General features: G+C 48.4%; 1 protein-coding gene across 1 annotated transcript in view; it reads right to left on the bottom strand.

Moving 5' to 3' along the window:
• Nucleotides 1-21723, bottom strand: part of LOC119977287 (anosmin-1) — a 237095-nt gene that overhangs the window by 62842 nt on the left and 152530 nt on the right. The window contains exons 3-4 of the mRNA XM_038818033.1: nucleotides 20555-20617; nucleotides 19987-20209 (exon numbers count right to left, since the gene is read on the bottom strand). Coding sequence (XP_038673961.1) covers nucleotides 19987-20209; nucleotides 20555-20617 — 286 coding nt within the window. The remainder of the gene's footprint in view (nucleotides 1-19986; nucleotides 20210-20554; nucleotides 20618-21723) is intronic.

Raw genomic sequence — 21723 nt, forward strand, 5'->3', positions numbered from 1 at the left:
TGGCACTTGTCAATGCATTTCTAATGCTGTGTCGTCTGAAACAACTGATTTATCTTCACACTTACTCTGCACCTCTGCCACTGACTCTGTCCATTGCTCAATGTCTTACAGTGGAAACCATTAACAAGATGTGGACTGAAAGGCAGGTAATATTTTTGGGTTTGCCTTCAATGGATACTTAATAAGCTCTCAACAAACCAAAGAAACAATGGTCCCAAAGCCTGTGCACTGAATTGTGTTAATCTGGGTTGATCTCAGGGGGAACTTTTAAAAGTGTCAGCAAAAATGCGCAAACATTTTATTCGTATTTAGCCTAAACATTAACTTGAACACAGAATAAGTTTACCTCGAACACAGAATAAGTCCCCCCCCCCCCCCCCCCCCCCCCCCCCCCCCATTTATCATAACCTGCTCAGGCGGACATTAGTGTAGTGGTAACGTTACTGGGCTGTGATCCACAGGCCCAGGTTATTGCTCCAGAGATTTACTGGTCTCATTAATGATGATCAGATTGTTGTAAAGCCTGCTTTGACCGGAACATTAGCTCCTTTTCTCTCCCAATCATTGCCGACAGACCACCATTTACAGCATTTTCTGCTTTTATTTCAGATTTTCCGCATCGCAATTGCTTTTGTGTTGCACCACGTTTAAAAAAAAAATTTAGAGTAGCCAATTCATTATTTCCAATTAAGGGGCAATTTAACGTGGCCAATCCACCTACCCTGCATATCTTTGGGTGTGGGCGCGAACCCATGCAAACACGGGGAGAACGTGCAAACTCCACACAGACAGTGACTCAGAGCCGGGATCGAACCTGGGACCTCGGCGCCGTGAGGTAGCGATGCTAACCACTGCGCCACCGTGCTGCACACGTCATGTTATTTTTTAAAAACCATTTGGTTCACTGATGTCCTTCAGGAAGGAATCTGTGTCCTTACCTGGTAGGGCCGATGTATGACTACAAAGCCACAGCAGTATGTTTGACGCCTAACTGCCCCCTGAAATTGCCCCAGCAAGCCACTCAGTTATAGCTAGCTCAGCACCACCTGCCCGAGGGCAATTAGGGATGGGCAACAAATGATAGTGCTGCCAGCAGCACGTACCTCCCATGAGCAAATATAAAAGCAAATTGTGACCTTGTATAGAATGTAAAGCCATGCAAGAATGTGCAACTTGTACACCACTATAAGAAACTTGAAAAGATATCATGTTGGTTGAAATTTTCCCCCAAAATGACAAAAGTGTCAGCTTCTGACTGGAAGCCAGTATGTTTCTCCCCAGAAACAAAGCCAGGTTTTCACTCCAGATCACTTCAGTCAAAAAAAGCAAAGGGGGTGTGTTTCGTGCTGACACTCTGACAGGATGGGTGCTCATGGAGCCCGGATCTCAAAGCGAAAGCAAAAGCCCTCCCCCCCACCATTGGGGCTTCAGTGGCCCCCTCACTCCCCCAACATCGCCAACATCCCCACAGAGTGGGAGCTCCTCCCTGTGGGGTTGCCTGGAGGCCTCATCCCCTGACAGTGTCAACCGGGCAATACCAATCTGGCTGTGCCAAGTTGACATGGCCAGGCTGGCACACCACCAGGGTGCCATGTCCCTCGATACCCAGGGGCTATACTCACCTCCGAGCCCCCGGCGTGGTCATCAAAACTGGTTTCCGTTTTGGGAAACCAGTCGTGATATCCACTGGGATGACATCACACGACAGAGGGGCAGGAGGGACGTCCAACGTCGCTGGAAGCAATGGCTTTAAACCATTTAAGAATATTTAAATGAATTTATTTTTATGATCATGCAGTTTCACGCCCTGGTTGCGTGTGAACCTGATTACATCAGTGGGGATAGCCCGGGAAGATTCGGAGTTTTCACTGGTGCAAATCCTGGTTTGGGCCTTTCACAAGTGTCAGCGGCCATTACAGGATTTGCGCCCACAGCGAACGGGCCTGAAAAATCATGGCGAATAGGACAATATTTCTCCAGGACAGGTACCGACGATAGAAGTAGCTAAGTGTGGGGTTAATAATTCACAGGAGATATAGCTTTAAATTCTGACTCATCCTAGTTTACTTTTATCATTTGTGACAGACGTTAGCATTCAGTTCACTTACAATTATAAACAGTACTTCAAGCAACCTAACTGCCTGAAGGTGATTTTTATCATGTTAGCCTTCCTGTCAACCTGAATCATAGCCTTCAAATTTAATTGCGACGTGCAATGAAACTGCAATTTACATTTGAAAGTACAGTGCTCCTGTTTTTTTTTAAATTAGAATTTGGTTAGTTCTTTCACTGGAGGTAATATAACATCTCTCCCGTATTTAATAGAACATTTCTCCTGTATTTAATTGTGACCAGGTGCTCTTTGGAATCACAAGGAGCACAAAATGGTTGTCTATCTCATCGGCTCCGTAAACTGCAACTTTGGATCTGAAACACAACCATGATTATTTGTTCATTATAGATGCACTGCAATTAAATTTAAATCAGTGTAAATCTCCAACTGTGCCAGTGGTTAAAGATACTGCCCAGTGTAGTACCAAGCCCGCACAGATCGGAGAGCCAAGTGCTCATCCCAATGTAGAGTTAACGATTCCAACTGGCTTAGACAGAATTTAACGGGACATTGGAGACCTTCACAGACGCTGTGGTGATTGCAGAACTGACTGCAATTTCCTTACCAAGAATAATATGAGCTCCAAGACGGAACATGACAATTGGCTTCAGTGCCCTAACGGCTAGAAACGATAGTTAGAAACGGAATGGAGGACAACTTATGCTGGAACAGTAGGTAGATGGGTAATTAGCCATAGTCAACAAAGGTCCACTGGCATCTTTTTCCATTCGAGAGACACAATTTGCTGTAAAGCTTGAGGCTTTATAACAACTGTGCATCAAGTGTGGGGCAAGATAAGGAGGCAGGCAGCTATAAACCGCCAGAGCAGAGACGCTTAATGACTATTTTTCCTCAGCTCGGCTAGGCCAGGCAGCACGGTGGCGCAGTGGCTAGCATTGATGTGCACTGCTGCACCACGGCACCGAGGTCCCAGGTTCGACCCCGGCTCTGGGTCACTCTCTGTGTGGAGTTTGCACATTCTCACCGTGTTTGCGTGGATTTCACCCCCACAACCCAAAAGATGTGCAGGGTAGGTGGATTGGTCACACTAAATTGCCCCTTAGTTGGAAAAAATGAATTGGGTACTCTAAATTTATAAAAATAAAGCTTGGCCAGGCCTTGGAAGTAGGTTGAACGGCTACCAAAAGACAAATATTCAAACTGAAGCTGTATTAGAAGAGCAAATGGGGCTGATATTGAAAGAGTCACCACCACAATATTGTACACATCTCAGAATAGTGAAAGGTCAAAAGAAGGACACTAACCATATTTGGAAATGGGAATGCCATTGTCCTGACGCCTTCTGGTCTCCTTCCCTCTTTCCCTCGGGATAGGCAGGGAGACTTGCTGATAGCCCATGCAGCAGGAAGGGAATGGAAGTATTTAAGGAGGCAACTGAGCTACATTTTGCATCTGTAATGGCGATTTGCCAACAGCAGATGGGCCACACACACATCATATGGAACACAGCAGCTTAAAGGCGCCGCGTGCACAGCAAGAAGTCGCTGAGGCCTGAAAATGGCATTCTGTATTATAAAGGAGAAAAGAGGCACGCCTGAGGTCAGACATGGGCAGATGCTGGCAACACCAGGAGCAAATCACTGACGCTGAGGTTAGTTACATTGTCCTTGGTGAGGAAATTGCTGGAAAATCATGCACGAGACTTTCCCAAATCTATGAGGCTGCAGAGCTTCCTGTGAATCCTTCCATTTGCTTCAGAAGTGGCTCTTCCCAGTCACCACAGCAGGAATTTCTGTACAGCTGCTGTGAAAGCCGCTGGTGTCCCTCTCAATTCCGCATGTTCAATCGCGGTTCTCATTTCTCTTCCCTACCCACCATCCACAATTGACAGGGATCCCAGAGGCAGGTTCCTAACTGGATGGCTTCTGGAAAGTTCAACTGGAAGGCCCATATTATAACCTGCATGAGATCTACAGGGTTGGAGAAATCAAGCTCCCCTTGAGTCTTGCCAAATACAAGTTCCTTCGCTAAAGGGGCGGGGAACCCTAAATCATCCACTGTTAAGTCTTATATAAAGTTGGCCAAGTATAGTACTGACAGTTCAGACCTGGCTGGGATTTGGTGTATATGTAAATACTAGTGCGTGTTAATAAACCAGGTTTTCTTACATTTTACAAAATTCATTTATGGGATGGGGGCGTCATTGGTTAGGCCAGAATTTATTGCCTATCCCTAATTGCCCGTTGTGGTGAATGTAATATATATATGTATATATGATAATTCACACTGTCTTTGTAAGCGCAGTAGCGCTATCCTACCACTAGGGGGAGTAGCTCTGGGAGTACTCAGGAACTTGTACTGGGCTCCACCCATGGCTCCGCCCATGACTCCTCCCCCTAGTGCAGCTGTATAAATACCCTTGTCTAGAGTCAGCCTGAGTTCACTAAGAGTTCATCAACGGGTAACAGGCTGGCTCTGAAGTAAGTCGATTAAAGCCTAGATTCATATCGGAAACACGTGTCTGGTGAATTGATGGTTCCATCACCCGTCAGAAAGTGTTGGTGAACTACCTTCTTGAACCGCTAAAGTACATGAAGTCCATGGTACACCCACTGTGCTATTCGGGAGGATGTTCCTGGATTTTGACCAGCAACAGTGAAGGAACCGCAATACATTTCCAAGTCAAAGTGGGGAGTGACTTGGAGTGGAAGCTACAGGTGGTGGGGTTTCCAGGTATCTGCTGCTCTTGTCCTTCTAGATGGTAGTGGTTGTGAGTTTGGGAGGTGCTGTCTAAGGAACCTTGATGAGTTACTGCAATGCATCTTGTAGATGGTACACACGACTGCCACTGTTTGTCGGCGGTGGAGGGTTTGAATGTTTGTGGAAGTTGGAGCAATCAAGCGGCTGCTTTGTCCTGGATGGTGTTGAGCTTCTTGAGTGTTGTTAGAGCTACACTCATCCAGGCAAGTGCAGAGTATTCCATCACACTCCTGACTTGCGCCTTGTAGATGGTGGACAGGCTTTGGGGGTCAGGAAGCAAGTTACTCTCCGTAGGATTTCTAGCCTTTGACCAATCCAGTTCAGTTTCTGATCAATAGTAAGCCCCCTGATGTTGAACCTGAAGCCATGAGACTTCATGGGGTCCAAAGTCAATGTTGAGGACTCTCAGGGCAACTCCATCCCGACTGTGTAGCACTGTGCTGCCATTTTTGCTGGGTCTCTCCTGCCAGTGAGACAGGACATATCCAGGAATGCTGATAGTTGTGTTGAGACATTGTTTGTAAGGTATGATTCTGTGAGTATGACTATGTCAGGCTGTTGCTTAACTAGTCTGTCAGACAGCTCTCCCAACTTTGGCACAAGCCCCCAGATGTTAGTAAGGAATACTTTGCAGGGTCGGCAGGACTGGGTCTGTCGTTGTCTGGTGCCTGGGTCGATGCCGGGTGGTGCGTCCAGTTTTGTTCCTTTTTTGTGTTTTCGTAGCGGTTGAATACAACTGAGTGGATTTCTAGGCCTACGCGGTTCGGATTTGTGGTCTACAAATGCCCACTACTCGAGTGTCCATATTTCTGACCTGGAAATCACCCTTCAGTCCCCACAAAGCTAAAGATTCACCTCCATGTGTCCTTTATCCCTTATGCCCAAATTTACAACATGTACTGGTATGGCTGAGAGCACAAATTCTGAAAATTCCGGCCTGGGTTCCATAATATGGCTGAAATGATTGAACACATGGAAATAGTATGCGTAGGGCAGTATGGTGGCGCAGTGGGTTAGCCCTGATGCCTCACGGCGCTGAGGACCCAGGTTCGATCCCGGCTCTGGGTCACTGTCCGTGTGCAGTTTGCGCATTCTCCCCGTGTTTGCGTGGGTTTCGCCCCCACAACCCAAAGAGGACAGTAAGAAGTCTTACGACACCAGGTTAAAGTCCAACATGTTTGTTTCAAACACTAGCTTTCGGAGCACTGCTCCTTCCTCAGATTCACCTGAGGCAGGAGCAGTGCTCCGAAAGCTAGTGTTTGAAACAAACCTGTTGGACTTTAACCGGGTGTTGTAAGACTTCTTACTGTGCTCACCCCAGTCAAACGCCGGCATCTCCACATCATGGCAACCCAAAGAGGTGCAGGGTAGGTGGATTGGACACGCTAAATTACCGCTTAATTGAAAAAAATGAATTGGATACTCTAAAATTATTTAACAGAAAACAAAAAAAAAGGAAAAAGTATGCATTCTTCTGAATTAGCAACCAACTCTACAGTCTGCCCCAGCACAGCTTTAATAGGACTGCGAAAAGCCCCTTTTGGAGCAGTGGTGGGCACCCTGAGACCCAGGGGCCACATGTGACCCTATAAGGGCCTGAGTGCGGCCCATGAGACATTTTGTTGGCTCTTGCCCACGTGGAGAGGTGCCACATTCCACTGGTTTCCGTCCCTGTAATTTTTTCTCCTACTGGTATGACTGAAGTGATACACACAAAGCAAGGGGCTCGTGAAGTGAGGTGCGTGCTGATTGCTCGTAACATTGACTGAGAGTCGTCCTATGGGGTTGCGTCCCAAGTGTGAAATTATTTTTGTTTTTACCCCTTGAAATTGTTGACAGTTCTGAATGATTAAGTATTTTCTATAGCTTGTCATTAAATATTCGGCGTGTATAAATGTATTTAACCTTTACCATGGGGTCACGGTTAGTGAACAAGCACGATTTCAATCTTGCGCCCCACTGAGATGAGGAAGGACCAATCATGTGGCCCACTCACCAGCCTAGGTTGCCCATCACTGTATTAGAGCTCAGCAAGGTTGTCCGAGCATAATCCTTTCCAAGGTATTCTTTTAGAGTCTGATATGAGACACTTGGGTCTGATTGAACACTGTGCAAGTTTTGAATGGATTAAAAAGATTGTCAGCAGAGCCAAGTGGCGAATAAATAGTCAGAATGTTAAGAGTTAGAATTTGAAATGAGTCAAAGACATGAAGATTTGTTGGATTAAAGGGGCACTCAGAAATGGGCAGCACGGTAGCATTGTGGATAGCACAATGGCTTCACAGCGCCAGGGTCCCAGGTTCAATTCCGGCTTGGGTCACTGTCTGTGCGGAGTCTGCACATCCTCCCCGTGTGTGCGTGGGTTTCCTCCGGGTGCTCCGGTTTCCTCCCACAGTCCAAAGATGTGCAGGTTAGGTGGATTGGCCATGATAAATTGCCCTTAGTGTCCAAAATTGCCCTTGGTGTAGGGTGGTGTTACTGGGTTATTGGGATAGGGGAGGTGTTGACCTTGGGTAGGGTGCTCTTTCCAAGAGCCGGTGCAGACTCGATGGGCCGAATGGCCTCCTTCTGCACTGTAAATTCTATGTAAAAAAAAAATTCATCAAGACTGTTGCATTCCCTTGTTTGTGATAAACACCATGGAAATAAATGTAAGTTGCAGTTGTTGATTCAGAGCATCAAAGGGTTGGGGGGGGGGGGGGGTTTAGTGCTGGCCTGTTAAGTAGAAAAATAGCAGCAGAACCCCCACTAATAGCAAACACTGAATTAACTGAAGATGGTGGTTAAATAGCGTTATAGAAAAATAGATTCAATTTTGCTTGACTTATCGTTCAAACATTACCAAGGTTAGCAGGTGTACTTAGCGACGTGAGAGATATTTTTAACCTCAGGAGAATCAGCCAACATCAATCTGTAGGAGGTGGATGTGGAACGGCACTTGTTTTAATCAGATAAATGCAAAGTGTCAAATGTTTTACATAGAACAGTACAGCACAGAACAGGCCCTTCGGCCCTCGATGTTGTGCCGAGCAATGATCACCCTACTTAAACTCACGTAACCCATATACCTGTAACCCAACAATCCCCCCATTAACCTTACACTACGGGCAATTTAGCATGGCCAATCCACCTAACCCGCACATCTTTGGACTGTGGGAGGAAACCGGAGCACCCGGAGGAAACCCACGCACACACAGGGAGGACAGGCAGGCTCCACACAGATAGCGACCCAGCCGGGAATCGAACCTGGGACCCTGGAGCTGTGAAGCATTGATGCTAACCACCATGCTACCGTGAGGTTTTATTGCTTAATATTGACCCACTAACTTTTGGAAGTATTTTTACATTCTCGCATCAGTTTATTTACATGACACGTTCAACATTTTGATTAGGAAGGGAACACTGTCTTCATAAAAGTGTTCCTGAAGACGCAGGGTATCATCCCAATCTCAGCAGTGTGAATTCAGACAAGGTTATTTCCAAGTTCTCACAGGGGTTCCAACGTAACCAGGCTGCAGTGTAACTCTACCACTTAAAACATGATTTACTTCTTCAATTCAACTGCAAACATCCCAGGCCGATTCTAAGCATCAAACATAATAGAAAGCCAAATAAAAGTAACCTCGCTTTGCTTTTCCGGGGGGGGGAGTTGTATAGAATAGGTATTAAAGGACTGGATTCTCTGCTACCTGCCGTCAGCAGCGAGAATCACAATTGGACGGAGGACACTGAGTGAGGCACAAATTGGAATTACGTCAACACCGATTCTGACACGATGCTGTGGCCCCCTGCTGGCGGTGTTAGTGAAGTTTGCACCCTACGCTGACGGGCCCATATGCAAATCCTACATTTGCATGGATTTGCATGTCATTAGTGGGTTGAATACTTCATGCTCCACCTCTCTGCGATGCTCCACCTCTCTGCGATGCTCCACCCCTCTCAGGTGGCAGTCACATGGGTGCGAATTGGTGTAAGTATTTACAAGCAGGGCCTGGGCGCTGTGGCTGCTGAGGGGGAGCGAGAAGGTTGGAAAACTCACAGAACCTGATAGGCTTGCTGGGGGGAGGCTGCCTGGACCCCAGAGAGTAGCGGGGAGTGATTGGTGCCAAGTCTGTGCACTGGGGGTGTCCCCCTCGGGATCAAGGTGGCCTGGCTCAGACCACCATTGTTGCAATATTGTTATTTAAACCCACCCCCTTGGTGCAACATAGAGGCTCCTGGCTGTTCACACTGCTGACTGCTCACTATGTCCTGCATATGCTCAGAGAACTGGTCAATTGGCAACCCACCCATTCAGCCCTTCTGGAAACCCTCAGACTCCAGCAGTATCATCAACCGGATGGGTGTGGCCATCCTCAATCGCCGACTCACCAGGTGTTGACATTCCTCAGAAGTGCAGCCACACTTCAGAGGAAGCAAGATTAAATGAGCTCACTGCAAAGATTGGGAAGATGAACTGCGGCCTTTGGCACCCCCCCCGGCACACAGCCCCTCTCAGAGTAGAAGACTCACCAGTGACACTATCAGCTAGTCCACCTCAAGATCACGGGATGTCTCCAAGGTCTGCCTGTCCACCGTGCCCCTGCTCACATTCATCCTACCCCCGCCCAGGAAACATGACCAACTTTCTGTCACAACTTGTGTGTTATACCCGGGCCCCACATCACACTGCAGATAAGGTTCCAGCAAAAGCATACTTTCCTTACTCACCCACACCTGTAGGAGTTGCCTGTACTCAAGCCTCTAAGCATTGAGGTGGCCAGCAGTACTTGTTGACAGTCTCCACCACACAACCAGTTGACACCCTGCTGGCGGGATAACACGGCTACCGAGTGAGCAGACCCACAGTAGACCCCACTGGGGAAACAGGACAGAGACCGCAGAGCCTATTGCTGACACGGGTTGTGGTAGCCACCAGTACTCCTGTTGACAGGGACGGGCGATGAGGATAGATGCTCCCCACATCACCGGCCTGGTGCCACTCACTGATGGGGACATGGGTGTAGAGCGCATGGCAATATATCGGGGGGAGCGGGTGAGGGTGTGTTTGGGGGGGATATTGAGGGTGGCACCGCTGTACAACTCATGGTGACCATGTAACCTAGTGGCTTTGGATGGTCAAAAGAACACACACCATGCCAGCATTCTCTGTCTCCATACCCACTGGCACCGTGGGGGTATTGCAGAGGACAGAAGCTCTCGGCAGCCGTCAAGGTGACTGTCGCCCTGAACGTTTATACCTCTGGCTCATTTCAGGGCTCGAGTGGTGACATGTGTGGGATCTTACAAATGTCTGCACACAGGAGCAGAAGACTGTGACAGATCCCTATGTGCCCGGGACTACATCACCTTCAACCTGGACCAGGGCCACTAGGGTTCCTTGGCCTCAGGTCATTCATTTTGTTCCGGCATTGTGTGCCAGTCGTCCTGGTGATGCTGGCAGCCTTACTGCCTCTGCCACCTCCTTCCAGGCTCTGTTCAGGAGGTTGGGCTTCAGTCTCCACCCCACCCTGGGTGAGAGGGGTCCCATCTCCTCTCAATGACATCAATGGTCCACTTCAAACTCATGAAATGGGGGCAAGGTCTTCTCTGAGCCATCTTCTTGGCTGGAATGAGAGTGGGTGGTGAATGGTGAGCTGATAAGCAATTCCAGCTTGTCAGGTTCTTTGACCAGGACTCCAGCCCCAGAGGATATGATGCCAGTGGAGATGAGAATTGGCAGAGTGCTGGCCCATTTGTGTGTCCTGAATATTGTTCTAATAGCGTCTCCAACGGGAACATGAATTGCACCCAGCCATCAGGCTCATCTCAGTATGCGAGGTCGGTTTGAGTCCACAGTCTTCCAGCGCCAATGAATCACCGGCTGCACAGACGAGTCCTCACCCAGGTGCCAATTAATACTGGTCTCCACAAGCGGAGATCAGGTGTGATGGCCACGCCAGGGATTTCAGAGGTCATTGGGGCCCCCGGGTGTCAGGGACAGAGCAGGCACCCAGGCAGTGCCAGCCTGGAGCTCTAGCAATGCCAAACTAGCACTTCCAGGGTGTCAGGGGCATTGTCTGGATGCCAGGTTGGCAGTGCCGGGGTGAAAAGTTGGCACCGCCAGGTGGCAGACCTGAGGGGGTGGCGATGCCCATGAAAGGTGGTGAAATAGGTGTGTGAACGGCATCATAAAGGCTGGAGGTGAAGGAGGGTGTTCCTGAAAAGGGGGGAATCTGAAAGCGGGGGACTGAAAGGGGGGGGGGGGCTGAAGGTGAGTGGAGGCCTTCAGCAACCCCATAATGGGGTATGCTCACTTACAGAGGGGATGGAGGGTGCAGAGGGGTGATGCCCCGATGTCTGCAAGGATGGATGGGTGTGGGCAGGGTCATCGTCATGCCTGGGTGGTGGGGGGGGGGGGGCTTATATGAACTTTTATTGGTGGGGGGAGGTTGCCCCTTGAATGTCAAAAGTTGGGGGTGTTGCCGATGTCTGCGGGGGGGGGGGGGGGGGGGGGGGTTGGTCGCATTGTCTGTGGGTACGGGACCCTCAAGCTCTCTTCGAGATCTAGGCACCCTTTCATTATGGTGCCCTGATCTTTGAGGTGCCTGTCCGGCTGGCGAGTTTAATTCTCCACTGCGGAAAAAAATTCTAAAATCGGTTATTGACCGGCGAGAAACTCCTCAAGCCCCCAAAAAATGACTAAGTGCAGGTGAATCCAGGCCTATATCTTACCCAAAAAGCCGGCAGGAAACACTCCGCCAAACTCTCTCAAAATAACACTTTGGTGAATTGAGCCTATAGTCTCCAAAACAGAAAATCCAGCCCAAAGTCCTAACCATAGGCAGAGACTGTATGAAGCAAATAGAAAGCCTAATAATAGGTTCCGTTTTCATTCTTTGAGTTTGATACATGACAACACTTCATGATTGGGCAGCTTCATCAGACACTTTGTCACCACTTCCATTCCTTCAAGGAGTGTGCAATGAAAACTGTGCAGAAGTAATCTCTCAAAATCCAACCCAAAGAAAATTCTGATTGATGTTTTATGAACATTTCATTGTTACATTTGGGAATTTAGAGAGTGTTGTAAGCTTGCAAATAAAACTCAGATGCAGCGATTTAACGTTGCCAGGTTGAAGTGCTGGTGTACTATTGTACTATTCAAACCCTGGCAGCAATAAAGGCTGCATTCTCCAATTTGCAAAATAAGTGCTGACGTGGTGTGGGAACAGTGGCGTTTTACGCCAGAAAACATGGCGCCGCCACCGCACCAATCCTCCGTCCGGTGGGAGCCTAGCAGCCGCCCAGCGTAAAGTCATCGGCTTTACCTGCGGATACGGCTGGAGAATTGCCGGATCCGTGACTGCATATGCACACGGCGGCGTACGTGCCGTACAACATGGAAGTTAGGCAGGTGAATGGCGGATGTGACAGAGGCAGGTGAACAGTTGAACTCAAGCTTAGAAGTCCCTGAGCTCCTCAAGCGCGGAACCGGCTTGCCAAACACTGCCCCTCTGTAACACCCCTCGCCACCCCCGGACCACTCGCCACCGGTGCCCCCAGCCCCCGCCAAACCGCGTGCCCGCGGAACCGTTCCCCCTGGACTGTGGCGGATTTGGACTCAGTCTGCAGCCGTCACGCGAGGTTCACAGACACTGCGAGCACACGTGCCCACGCCATCGGGAAGCCGGTCCTTTGGGGTCGGAGCATCGGGGGAGGGCCTCAGGTGACGTCCTGAGGCCGTCCAGATGGCGTGCGGTGTACTCCCCGAGTACGCTGTTTTTGAGGGGGCGGAGCATCGCAAAAGTGGCGCCCTCGATTTTGGCGCAAGCGGGGATTCTCCGGCCAATCGGCGAATGCAAATTCGGCGTCACCAACCAGAGAATCCCGCTCATGCAGTTTCAGGCTAGCAACTACGCCTCAGATAGCAAATACCCACAGAGATGTGGGACCACACTTGTGGGCAGCATTATATCGGAGCACTGCAATCAGCTTTGAATGGCTTTGGTAGGATGGAGATGGGGTGGGGTGAGTGGGTTGGAGGTGAGGAGGGTAGTTTATGTTTCGAAGCAGGTTTTGCTCAGAAAAGTACACTGAGGCGAGATGTGAAAATATCATTAAATGGATGAGTTGTCTTCCTGTTCAGGGTTATGTTGAAAACCTCCGGCATTTTTCAAAGTGGACAGGGAGCTGGCCCTGAGTCCTGCCAGCAATGTTCCCACAGTTAACAACACCAAAAAGAAACAGATTAGCTCCATGCTGTGATGTTTGCAAAGCTTTGCTGTGTACGGGAAAGTTACTTCATCCACCTTTGTAGTGACAGTGAATGCATTTCAAAGTAAGTTGATTTGAGAAGCACTTTTGGACATCCTAAGATGTGGTTTACCGCTATGCAGCTGCATGGCAGAGTTTTTGATATTTCTTTCATGCAAATGTGAGGAGCTCAGGGATTTCTACGCTTAAGCCCAACTGTTCAGCTGCCTCTATCACATCCCCCTTTCACCTGCCAAACTTCCCAAGTTTCACACCTGCACTTTCTCTAGTTTTCTCTCCTGCCTCATGCCCTCTCTGAGCTTATCCTGTGGTCTCAGTCTGTCCCGCAGTGCTTCACAGTCAAGTCAGTACTCTGTGACTGGAATGATCCTTTACAATGGGAGGGTCATGCTGGGTAAGTCTTAGAATCAAGCAGAATTCTCCGCTCCCGCGAAAAATCGGGAAGGCTGTCGTGAACTCGGCCGAGTTTCACGACGGCCTCGGAGGCTGCTCCTCTCACCTAATTCACCCCCACCCGGGGGACTAGGAGCAGCGATCCGTAACTCTCGGCCGCCGGGCCTTGGCGCTTGCGTCAAGGCGGCGCACCAAGAATGATGCGACGGCGGCGCCTAAGTGACGTCAGCCGCGCATGCACAGGTTGGCTGGCTCCAAACCGCGCATGCGCGGCTGACATCACGACGGCTGACGGCTCAAACCCGCGCATGCGCGGTTCCCGTCTTCCCCTCCGCTGCCCCGCAAGACGTGGTGGCTTGATCTTGTGGGGCGGCGGAGGGAAAGAGTGCGTCCCTTTGAGACGCCGGCCCGACGATCGGTGGACACCGATCGCGGGCCAGTCCCCTCCCGGGCACAGCTCACTCCCCTCTCCGCCCCCCCACAAGCTTCAAACCAGCTTTTGGCGCCATGTTTACGACGGCAGCGACCCGGTGTGGTTGCCGCCGTCGTGTACCGGTCGCGAACGGCAGGCCGCTTGGCCCATCCAGGTCGGAGAATCGCCGGTCGGAGTGAAAAACGGCGAGCGGCGATTCTTCCGAGCGGGGGGTGGGAGAATCGCGGGGGGCGCCAGGGGGGCGTTTCACATTCTCACATTCCTTTGCAATAAATGTGAAACTAATTTATCACTCAGTGTTACTTATATCAATAAAAATGTTTTTCCTCACAAGACTGTTGATTGATTTCATGACGATGGTGATTTACATCTGTAAAAGGTACTGTGAACTGCTTGAGAATGATAAATGGTTAATATTTTAATGCGATCAAGAAACAAATAGCTTTTTAAATCCATCATTCCTTCACCCAACAACCCAAAGATGTGCAGGCTAGATGGATTGGCCACGCTAAATTGCCCCTTAATTGGAAAAAAAATAATTGGGCGCTTTAATTTACAAAAAAAAAAGAAATCCATCATTCCTGCATAGCTTCCAATCACACAAAAATGTCCTTGAAATATCTTAAATAATTACAGCCTGAAATTAGATCCTCTGAATATTCTGAACAATATTTTTATTCTGCTCATCAGCTCAGTGGAGGAGCTACAGGAAGTGGTGATTGTCTTGATTAAATTGGCCAGAAGTAAAGGCCGGGATTCTCCTTTCTCTACTGCCGAGATTGATAATCCTAATCGGGCGGAGAATGGAGCATCAGCCGAAAAATAGGATTGGCGCTAACGAGTCTCTGGTCCCGCGCCCCGGCAGGAACATGCAAAGTGCTGATTTGCATGCATTAACGAGCTGGAAGCCCGGTTTTCCCACTTCCTGCGTTGCTCCAACCCCCACCACAGGAAATCCACCGAGCACGTTGTGGTATAAGTCGGCCAAGAGCAACCCTAGTCAAGGGGGGCATCCCATTGCTGTCAGACTGCAGAGGGGGGTTCCGCAAGAGTCCTGGAGGTAGGGTGGGCTCGGACAATGGGATGTGAGTCCCGTCCCGTGCCTGGACTGCCCCTTCCGATCCTGGACAACCCGATGATCAACCTCAGCACGATGATCTCAGACAGCCCTCTGTTCAACAGTATCATCCTGGTCAGAAGTTTTAAACTCTGAAGTGGCCTCCTCACGCTGAACTGGTTTGCCTGACAGCTGATATGCAGTCCAGGCAATTCAACGAAGAATCAATGCACACACACTTTCCCTTTCTTAACATCTGCTCCCTCAGATGGATGTCTTTCAATCAGCAGCTTTTTGAAGTGTCAGGACTTCCTGGAAAACCCTCAACACTTGAGGACAATCTTGGGTCACATCATGGAAAATTCATTGTCTACCAAAGAAATTTGGGCTAATGTTAACAAGGGTCATAGTGTTGTAAGCTTATTGAGACATATGGCCGGGGTTCACCGATATCGCGACGGCGCGAGAGACGCCGGCGTCAACGGGCCTCCAGGCCCAGTAATTCTCCTCTTCCTCGGGGGCTAGAACCGCGCCGAAAGCTGGCCATATGCGGCCGGCGGGGGTCCGCGTATGCACGCCATGGCCGGCTGGGATCCGCGCATGCGTGCCACGGTGGGCACGGGTCCGCGCATGTTCGCCGTGGCCGTCGCCGCTCCGGCGCATGCGCATGGTTGCCGTTTTCACGCTGGCTCCCGGGCAACATGGCGGAGCCCAACAGGGGCCTAGCACGTAGGCCCCCGCCGAATGAGCTCGCCCACCAATCGGTAGCCCCCATTCACGGGTCTGGCTACCGTGGAGGCCTCCCCGGAGTCGGATTCCCCCCCACCCCACCAGGACGGCCCCCGCAGCCAGAATACCGAGGTCCCACCGGGTAGGACCATATGTAAACCACGCCGGCGGGTCTAAGCGGAACTCGACGGGCACACGACCTGTTGAGCGTGGAGAATCACCGTGGGGCCGCTTTCAATGGCCCCCAACCGGTGCCGCGGCGACCGTGCGGGCGCAACTGGTGCTGATTCACCAGCGACCAGATCATTGGCGGCCTGCTGTCGGAGCGGCGTGGCCGGATTCTCACGCCCCCCTCCCCCTGCCATTCTCCGACCCAGCACGGGCTCGGAGAATCCCGGCCATAGGATTCAAGGTGACAAGGTAAATGCTGAGAAGGTGTTTCCTGTTGTGGGAGAGTCTGGGACCAGAGGGCATGATCTCAGAATAAAGACCGAGTTGAGGAGGAATTTTGTATCTCAAAGGGTATTGAATCTGTAGATTTTGTTACCACAGGGAGCTGTAGAGGCTGGCTCATTAAGTATGTTCAAGGCTGAGGTAGGCAGAATTTGAATCAGTAAGGGAATCAAGGGTTATGAGGATAAGGCAGGAAAGTGGAGTTGAGGACTTTATCAGATCAGTCATGACCTCATCGAATGGCGGAACAGACTTGATGGGCCAGATGGCCTTTTTTGGCTCCTACGTCTTACGGTGAACTCACTTAAAGGAGAACGGAGTAGCCACAGCAGCATCTTCATTACAATGAAAATTAGTCCTCTGAAAGTCCTTGTGTGTCCAGTGACAATATGTGGCTGTGAACGCTGCACCATCAAGATGAGTGACGAGGCTCAAACAAGTGGGTGCTTGAGAAAGCTGGTGTTAAAAGGAACTTGTTTGATGTAGTGACATCGGCTAAGTGGTTTCACATAGTTTGGAAGCATGATGTGAACGGGGGGGGGGAATGTTTGGAAAAAGAGGTCACGCAAGACCCAAGATTGGATAATGTCAGAACGTGGACTGTCTTCTCTGTGGAACAGGCAGTGAGGGCGGCGGAGAATAAAAACCAGTGGAGAAAGATTGTTCATAGTGTGGCCATCCCTCAGAACACGGACCGATGAGAGGCAGACAGACAGATAGACTTATTGAATTCCCAGGCCTCCAAATCTTTTATATAATAGCGTGATTGTGGATTTTATCCCACGACCATCATCAGTGGGCAGGATTTTACAGCCTTCCTGCAATGGGTTTTCAGACAGGGGCCTGTAAAATGTAATAGCCGCCGGGCCTGCTATCTACCTGCTTTCCCAACCGCAATGTTACACGCAGCAGGGGGAGGTGTCAGGTGGCCTGTCCACATGAGGCCTCATTGCACCCTGGCAGCAATGTTTCAGCCGATGAAGTCATAATTATGGCTGGTAACAATGCTCAGGCTTTGGGTGGAAAATGGGACGGGGAGGGAGGTTGTCTCCTTTACAGACCCCCTATTTTGATCCATGTTGCCCTGTCGACCCCATCTCCACAATCTCCCACCCCTACCCCCTGCCCTCCCACCATGTCTGCCAGCGTTGTCCTCGCATACACCCCCCCCCCCCCCCCACTTATTTTGTATCTGGCTCCGGGTTGAACATCATTAGGAACTGGATGCAGTCCCAGCAGTGGCCACCGTTCCTGGAAGCGCTGCTGGGACCAAAGAACTGTCAGCCGTCCGATTGGCTGGTGGCTATTGGGAGGCAGGACTTCCTCCCCAGATCGGTGTGAAAGGCTCGCCTCAGGGTAATCAATGACCCGACGGATATTAAGTCACTGAGGGGCCACGGGACTGGGCGGGAGTGGGAGATACACCCACTTCCAGAGCCAGCCGCTGCTGCTACTCACTGGATATAAAATCCAGCCCATTATGTGGTCTAAACAGCTGGCTTGTAATGCAGAACAAGACAGCAGCGCGGGTTCAATCCCCGTACCAGCCTCCCCGAACAATTGCCAAAATGTGGCAACTAGGCGCTTTTCACAGTAATTTCACTGAAGCCTACTTGTGACAATAAGTGATTATTATTATGTTTGACACTGAAACATAAATAGGAAAAATTACAGAAGGCAAGTATGCATTGCCCCTTTCAATAGAACTCCCCACATCCATACACATTAACTTTCAGCGGAGGTTACTAAATGGAGATGATAAATTGAAACTTTAACTGTGAGGTCAATTGAAGTGGCACTCTCACTGCCCACCTGGGCAAACATTGTTAAAAAGGAGTCCGCCCTGGGATCTGGTCTATGAAGCTCCACTATTCACTTTAAATGCAACTAGCCATCAGGGGAGCCTTTGTTTGATACTTTCATTGTTTTGAAGTTTGAATTTTTGAAATTCCTTCGCAGTAATACATAGATTGTTCAGTCTCGACAGTCGCTACTAAGTAATTTATCAGATCACATTTTCAAATGTCCTAATGGAGACTGAGCCAGTGCTGCCTAATTCCCTGAAGTATTTTACTAAATTCCTGAGCTTAGTATTGCATCGTAACCACAGAAAAGACCTCTATTGTTCTACATTATTAAAGTGTGCTTTGACGGCTGGATTGCTTTCCGACCTACGAAAAACGGATCGCTGTCTCACATGTCAAAATGCATAATTCCTTAAACACTCTAGGGCTAGTTCTTAAATTGCCCACTCTCAGCAGGGAGCCATGTTCACAGGGAGCAGGGGTCAGAGGGCCAGGGCGATAATGTTTTGCCCGATCTGTAACCTGGGCTCCCATTATGAGTGGCTTCTTACTGGAGTGCAACATCACAGAGTTAGACTTACCTTTGAAACCCATGAACATTGCAAATAAACGTGTGGCAGTCAAGTTTGTAGACACAAGACGAGCACTTCATCATCTTATTTCTCACAATACTACCACAGTGTGGTACATGAATTACACACAAGTATACTCGAGTTGAATATTTGCTTGAAAACCTTTAGATATTTTCGGTTACACCTAGTGAGCATCTCTTGAATAACACCTGACCCTAACCCTAATTTAGTGGACTGTTGAACCGACCACGTGTCACAGAATAGTGGGCTATGGCCTTGATCCCATCAATTCCACACAATCTGAATGGCTGTTTTCAGTTCCGCCATCCTGGAGACAAAAAGAAAGCCCCACAAGGAGATCGATGAGTGGTTCTCTGTGGTCCTAGTGAGGCTAATCACAGAACTGCTTTCTCAGTCCAAAATCTCAGCTCTAGGAGTAAGGGATATGGCCCAAAGGTTAGACACAGGCCTTTGAAGTGAAGTTAGCACTTCTGTAAGCAAAGAGTGATAGATGTTTGGTATTCTGTCTGCAAATGGCAATTTGTTTGGTCAATTGTTAATTTTAAACCTGAGATTGATAGAATTTTGTTCACCAAACATGTTCCGAGATTATGGGGTAAAAGCGAATACATGAAGTATCGCCCATGATCTAATCGAATGGCGGAATCAGCTCCAACAGCCAAATAGCCGACACCTGATTTCATGATCCTATGAGAGGAGGAAGATGGAAGGAATCAGTCCAAGCAACAATAGTGCAGCTAAATAGCACAAGGACAGAAACACAAGCCTGGCAACTAGTTACTGAGTCAATCCTGTCTCGTGAGACACACTTAGTTCAAGAAGATTTAAAGACGGGAAGGAAAGATAGGAGTAAATGCTAAATATTTGAGAGAACAAAAGTTTTTTAAAATCACACACAATGCTCATTCTCTTAACTAACTGGATCACCCTTTTAACGTATCACTATTGTCATTATCGATGGTTTTTTTCACATAAATTTAGAGTACTCAATTTTTTTTCCAATTAAGGGGCAATTTAGCGTGGCCAACCCACCTACACTGCGCATCTTTTGTGTTGTGGGGATGAGACCCACGCAGACGTGGGAAGAATGAACAAACTCCACACGGACAGTATCCCAAGGCCGGGATCGAACCCGGTCCTCGGCACCGTGAGGCAGCAGTGCTAACCACTGCGCCACTGTGCCATCCCCATCATTATCAATGTCAATGTAGTCTGTTAAATACTTGGAGACATTTTTACCAAGTTAAAGCCGTTATATAAATGCATTTTGTTGACACAAAACCTTGAAGTTTAAGACTGCAGCAGGCACCTTAAAGCTATGCTACTATAAGCCTCCCAACAGGTTATGATATTATTGGAAAACATTTGATATATGGAACAAATATTTTAATACTTCAGGTAGCATTTTTCAACATGTAAGGCTGGTTGCATACCCCTGAACAGGTTCCGAGGTATTTGGCAAGTATGACCACAGCCATTGGAACAGCATTTCTTCAGTCCCGAGCACTCGTCATCTGCCTCACAGCTTTCAACGCAGGCAGCAGCGAAGCCGCTGGCCTTCTCAGGAGTGGGACAGTCACCTTGCTTCGCTGACTGGATTGATTTGAGAAACTCACAGCTGGTCAGGCACTCATAGTGTTTCTTTGGAAAGAGAGACTGAAATTAAATGAAAAAGAACTGATTTATTTCATTAAAAAGAAACCTTTTTGTCAAACTAATGCCAAAAATGTTCCAGAATCAGTTGTTTATGTGGTAAACTACACGGCTGGAGAAATAATTAATGCATTTGTCTCTTGAACATTTGTGGCTACATGAAAGACATTTGGCCCCAAGTGATAAAAGTTATGTCGTCTTCCCATTTCTCACTGCGATTTCTTATCCCTCTTGGTAGAGCATTGCCCGAGGCATTTAACTTGTGTAATCCTACAAATTGAATCAGCGTTTTGATTTATCTTCAAAGTTGATAATAGGTCAAATAAATCACCCAAGGGTGGACCTTACCTCACACTTGCTTTGGCAGTGAGTCTCCTGTGAGTCCCAGGATTCTCTGCAGGGCTCCAGGCACTGTAGAGCAGAACAAAGTGCCTGTTAGTGTCAAAAGCCACATCAAAGGGATAAGATGCATTAAGGTCCACATGTCTATCCATGCTTGTCGCTCACTCTTACACACTGATACCCTCTTTTACCTGAGTGATAGGAATGATGTCTTAAGAAAAGTGGAAAGTCATATTAACTCCATTTGAGTTGTCGAATCTATTCTGATGCGGTTAGAGATACTGCAGTGTTTTCTTTGGCACAGTCATTTCCAATGAAAGAATTATGATGTCCTCGACTCGCTAATTAAAAAAACGCACAAAAATAAAATTTACAGTCTTTAAACAAAACGTAACTGCTGCGCTGCTTGATTTTTTTGCATTTTGTGCATGCTAGATTGGAATGATGGATATCTGTGTGGCCACCCAACGAGCTGTTGCTTTTTAAATATAACCCCCGCTCCGACTAAAAGCTGCAGATAAACAGCTATTATATTCATACTCAGTCCTGAATGTGTTCCATTCATAGTAAATAGGCACAGAGCTAGCCTGCTAGCGATGTGTTTTAGCTGTGAGAAACATCACTGATTCCCAGGTCCCATCTGTGTTGAAAACAAAATCATCTGGGATGATTTCAGTTTTGTACATCTTAAGGACCAAAGTTAGGAACTAGTAGCTGTTCTCGATGAAGAGACAAGGCCAATAATTGCTGCGATGTTTATCATAACGCTTCAACTGCCAGGGACTTCATGACAAGTGAGTCTAATGTTCTGTGTCTGAAACCCATCCAATAATGAAAAAGATTGAAACAATTGTTGCCTTAACCCAAGATTTAACATTCCCGATAACTCACACTGACAGGAAAGGAAATCTCTTTATATTCAACTATTTTTATCTGAGGCAAAGCTGTTTACATTCGAAACATCAAATTCTGTATCATGTCTGGCCAAAAATAAATATTTTGGCTAAACTCCAGTTAAGCTACCAAAGAAAAACCCCAAATCTTTACAGAAGAAAAAAATTAGTTGCGATCAAGGCCATTCCACTATCATCTGAGACACATTCAATGACTGTTCCTTAAACTGAAATGAAGACTAAAAGTATCATTTCCCCCATACAATGTGAACGTATTTCAGG

Source organism: Scyliorhinus canicula, chromosome 14 (assembly GCF_902713615.1).
Source record: "Scyliorhinus canicula chromosome 14, sScyCan1.1, whole genome shotgun sequence".
NCBI classification, from domain to species: Eukaryota; Metazoa; Chordata; class Chondrichthyes; order Carcharhiniformes; family Scyliorhinidae; genus Scyliorhinus; species Scyliorhinus canicula.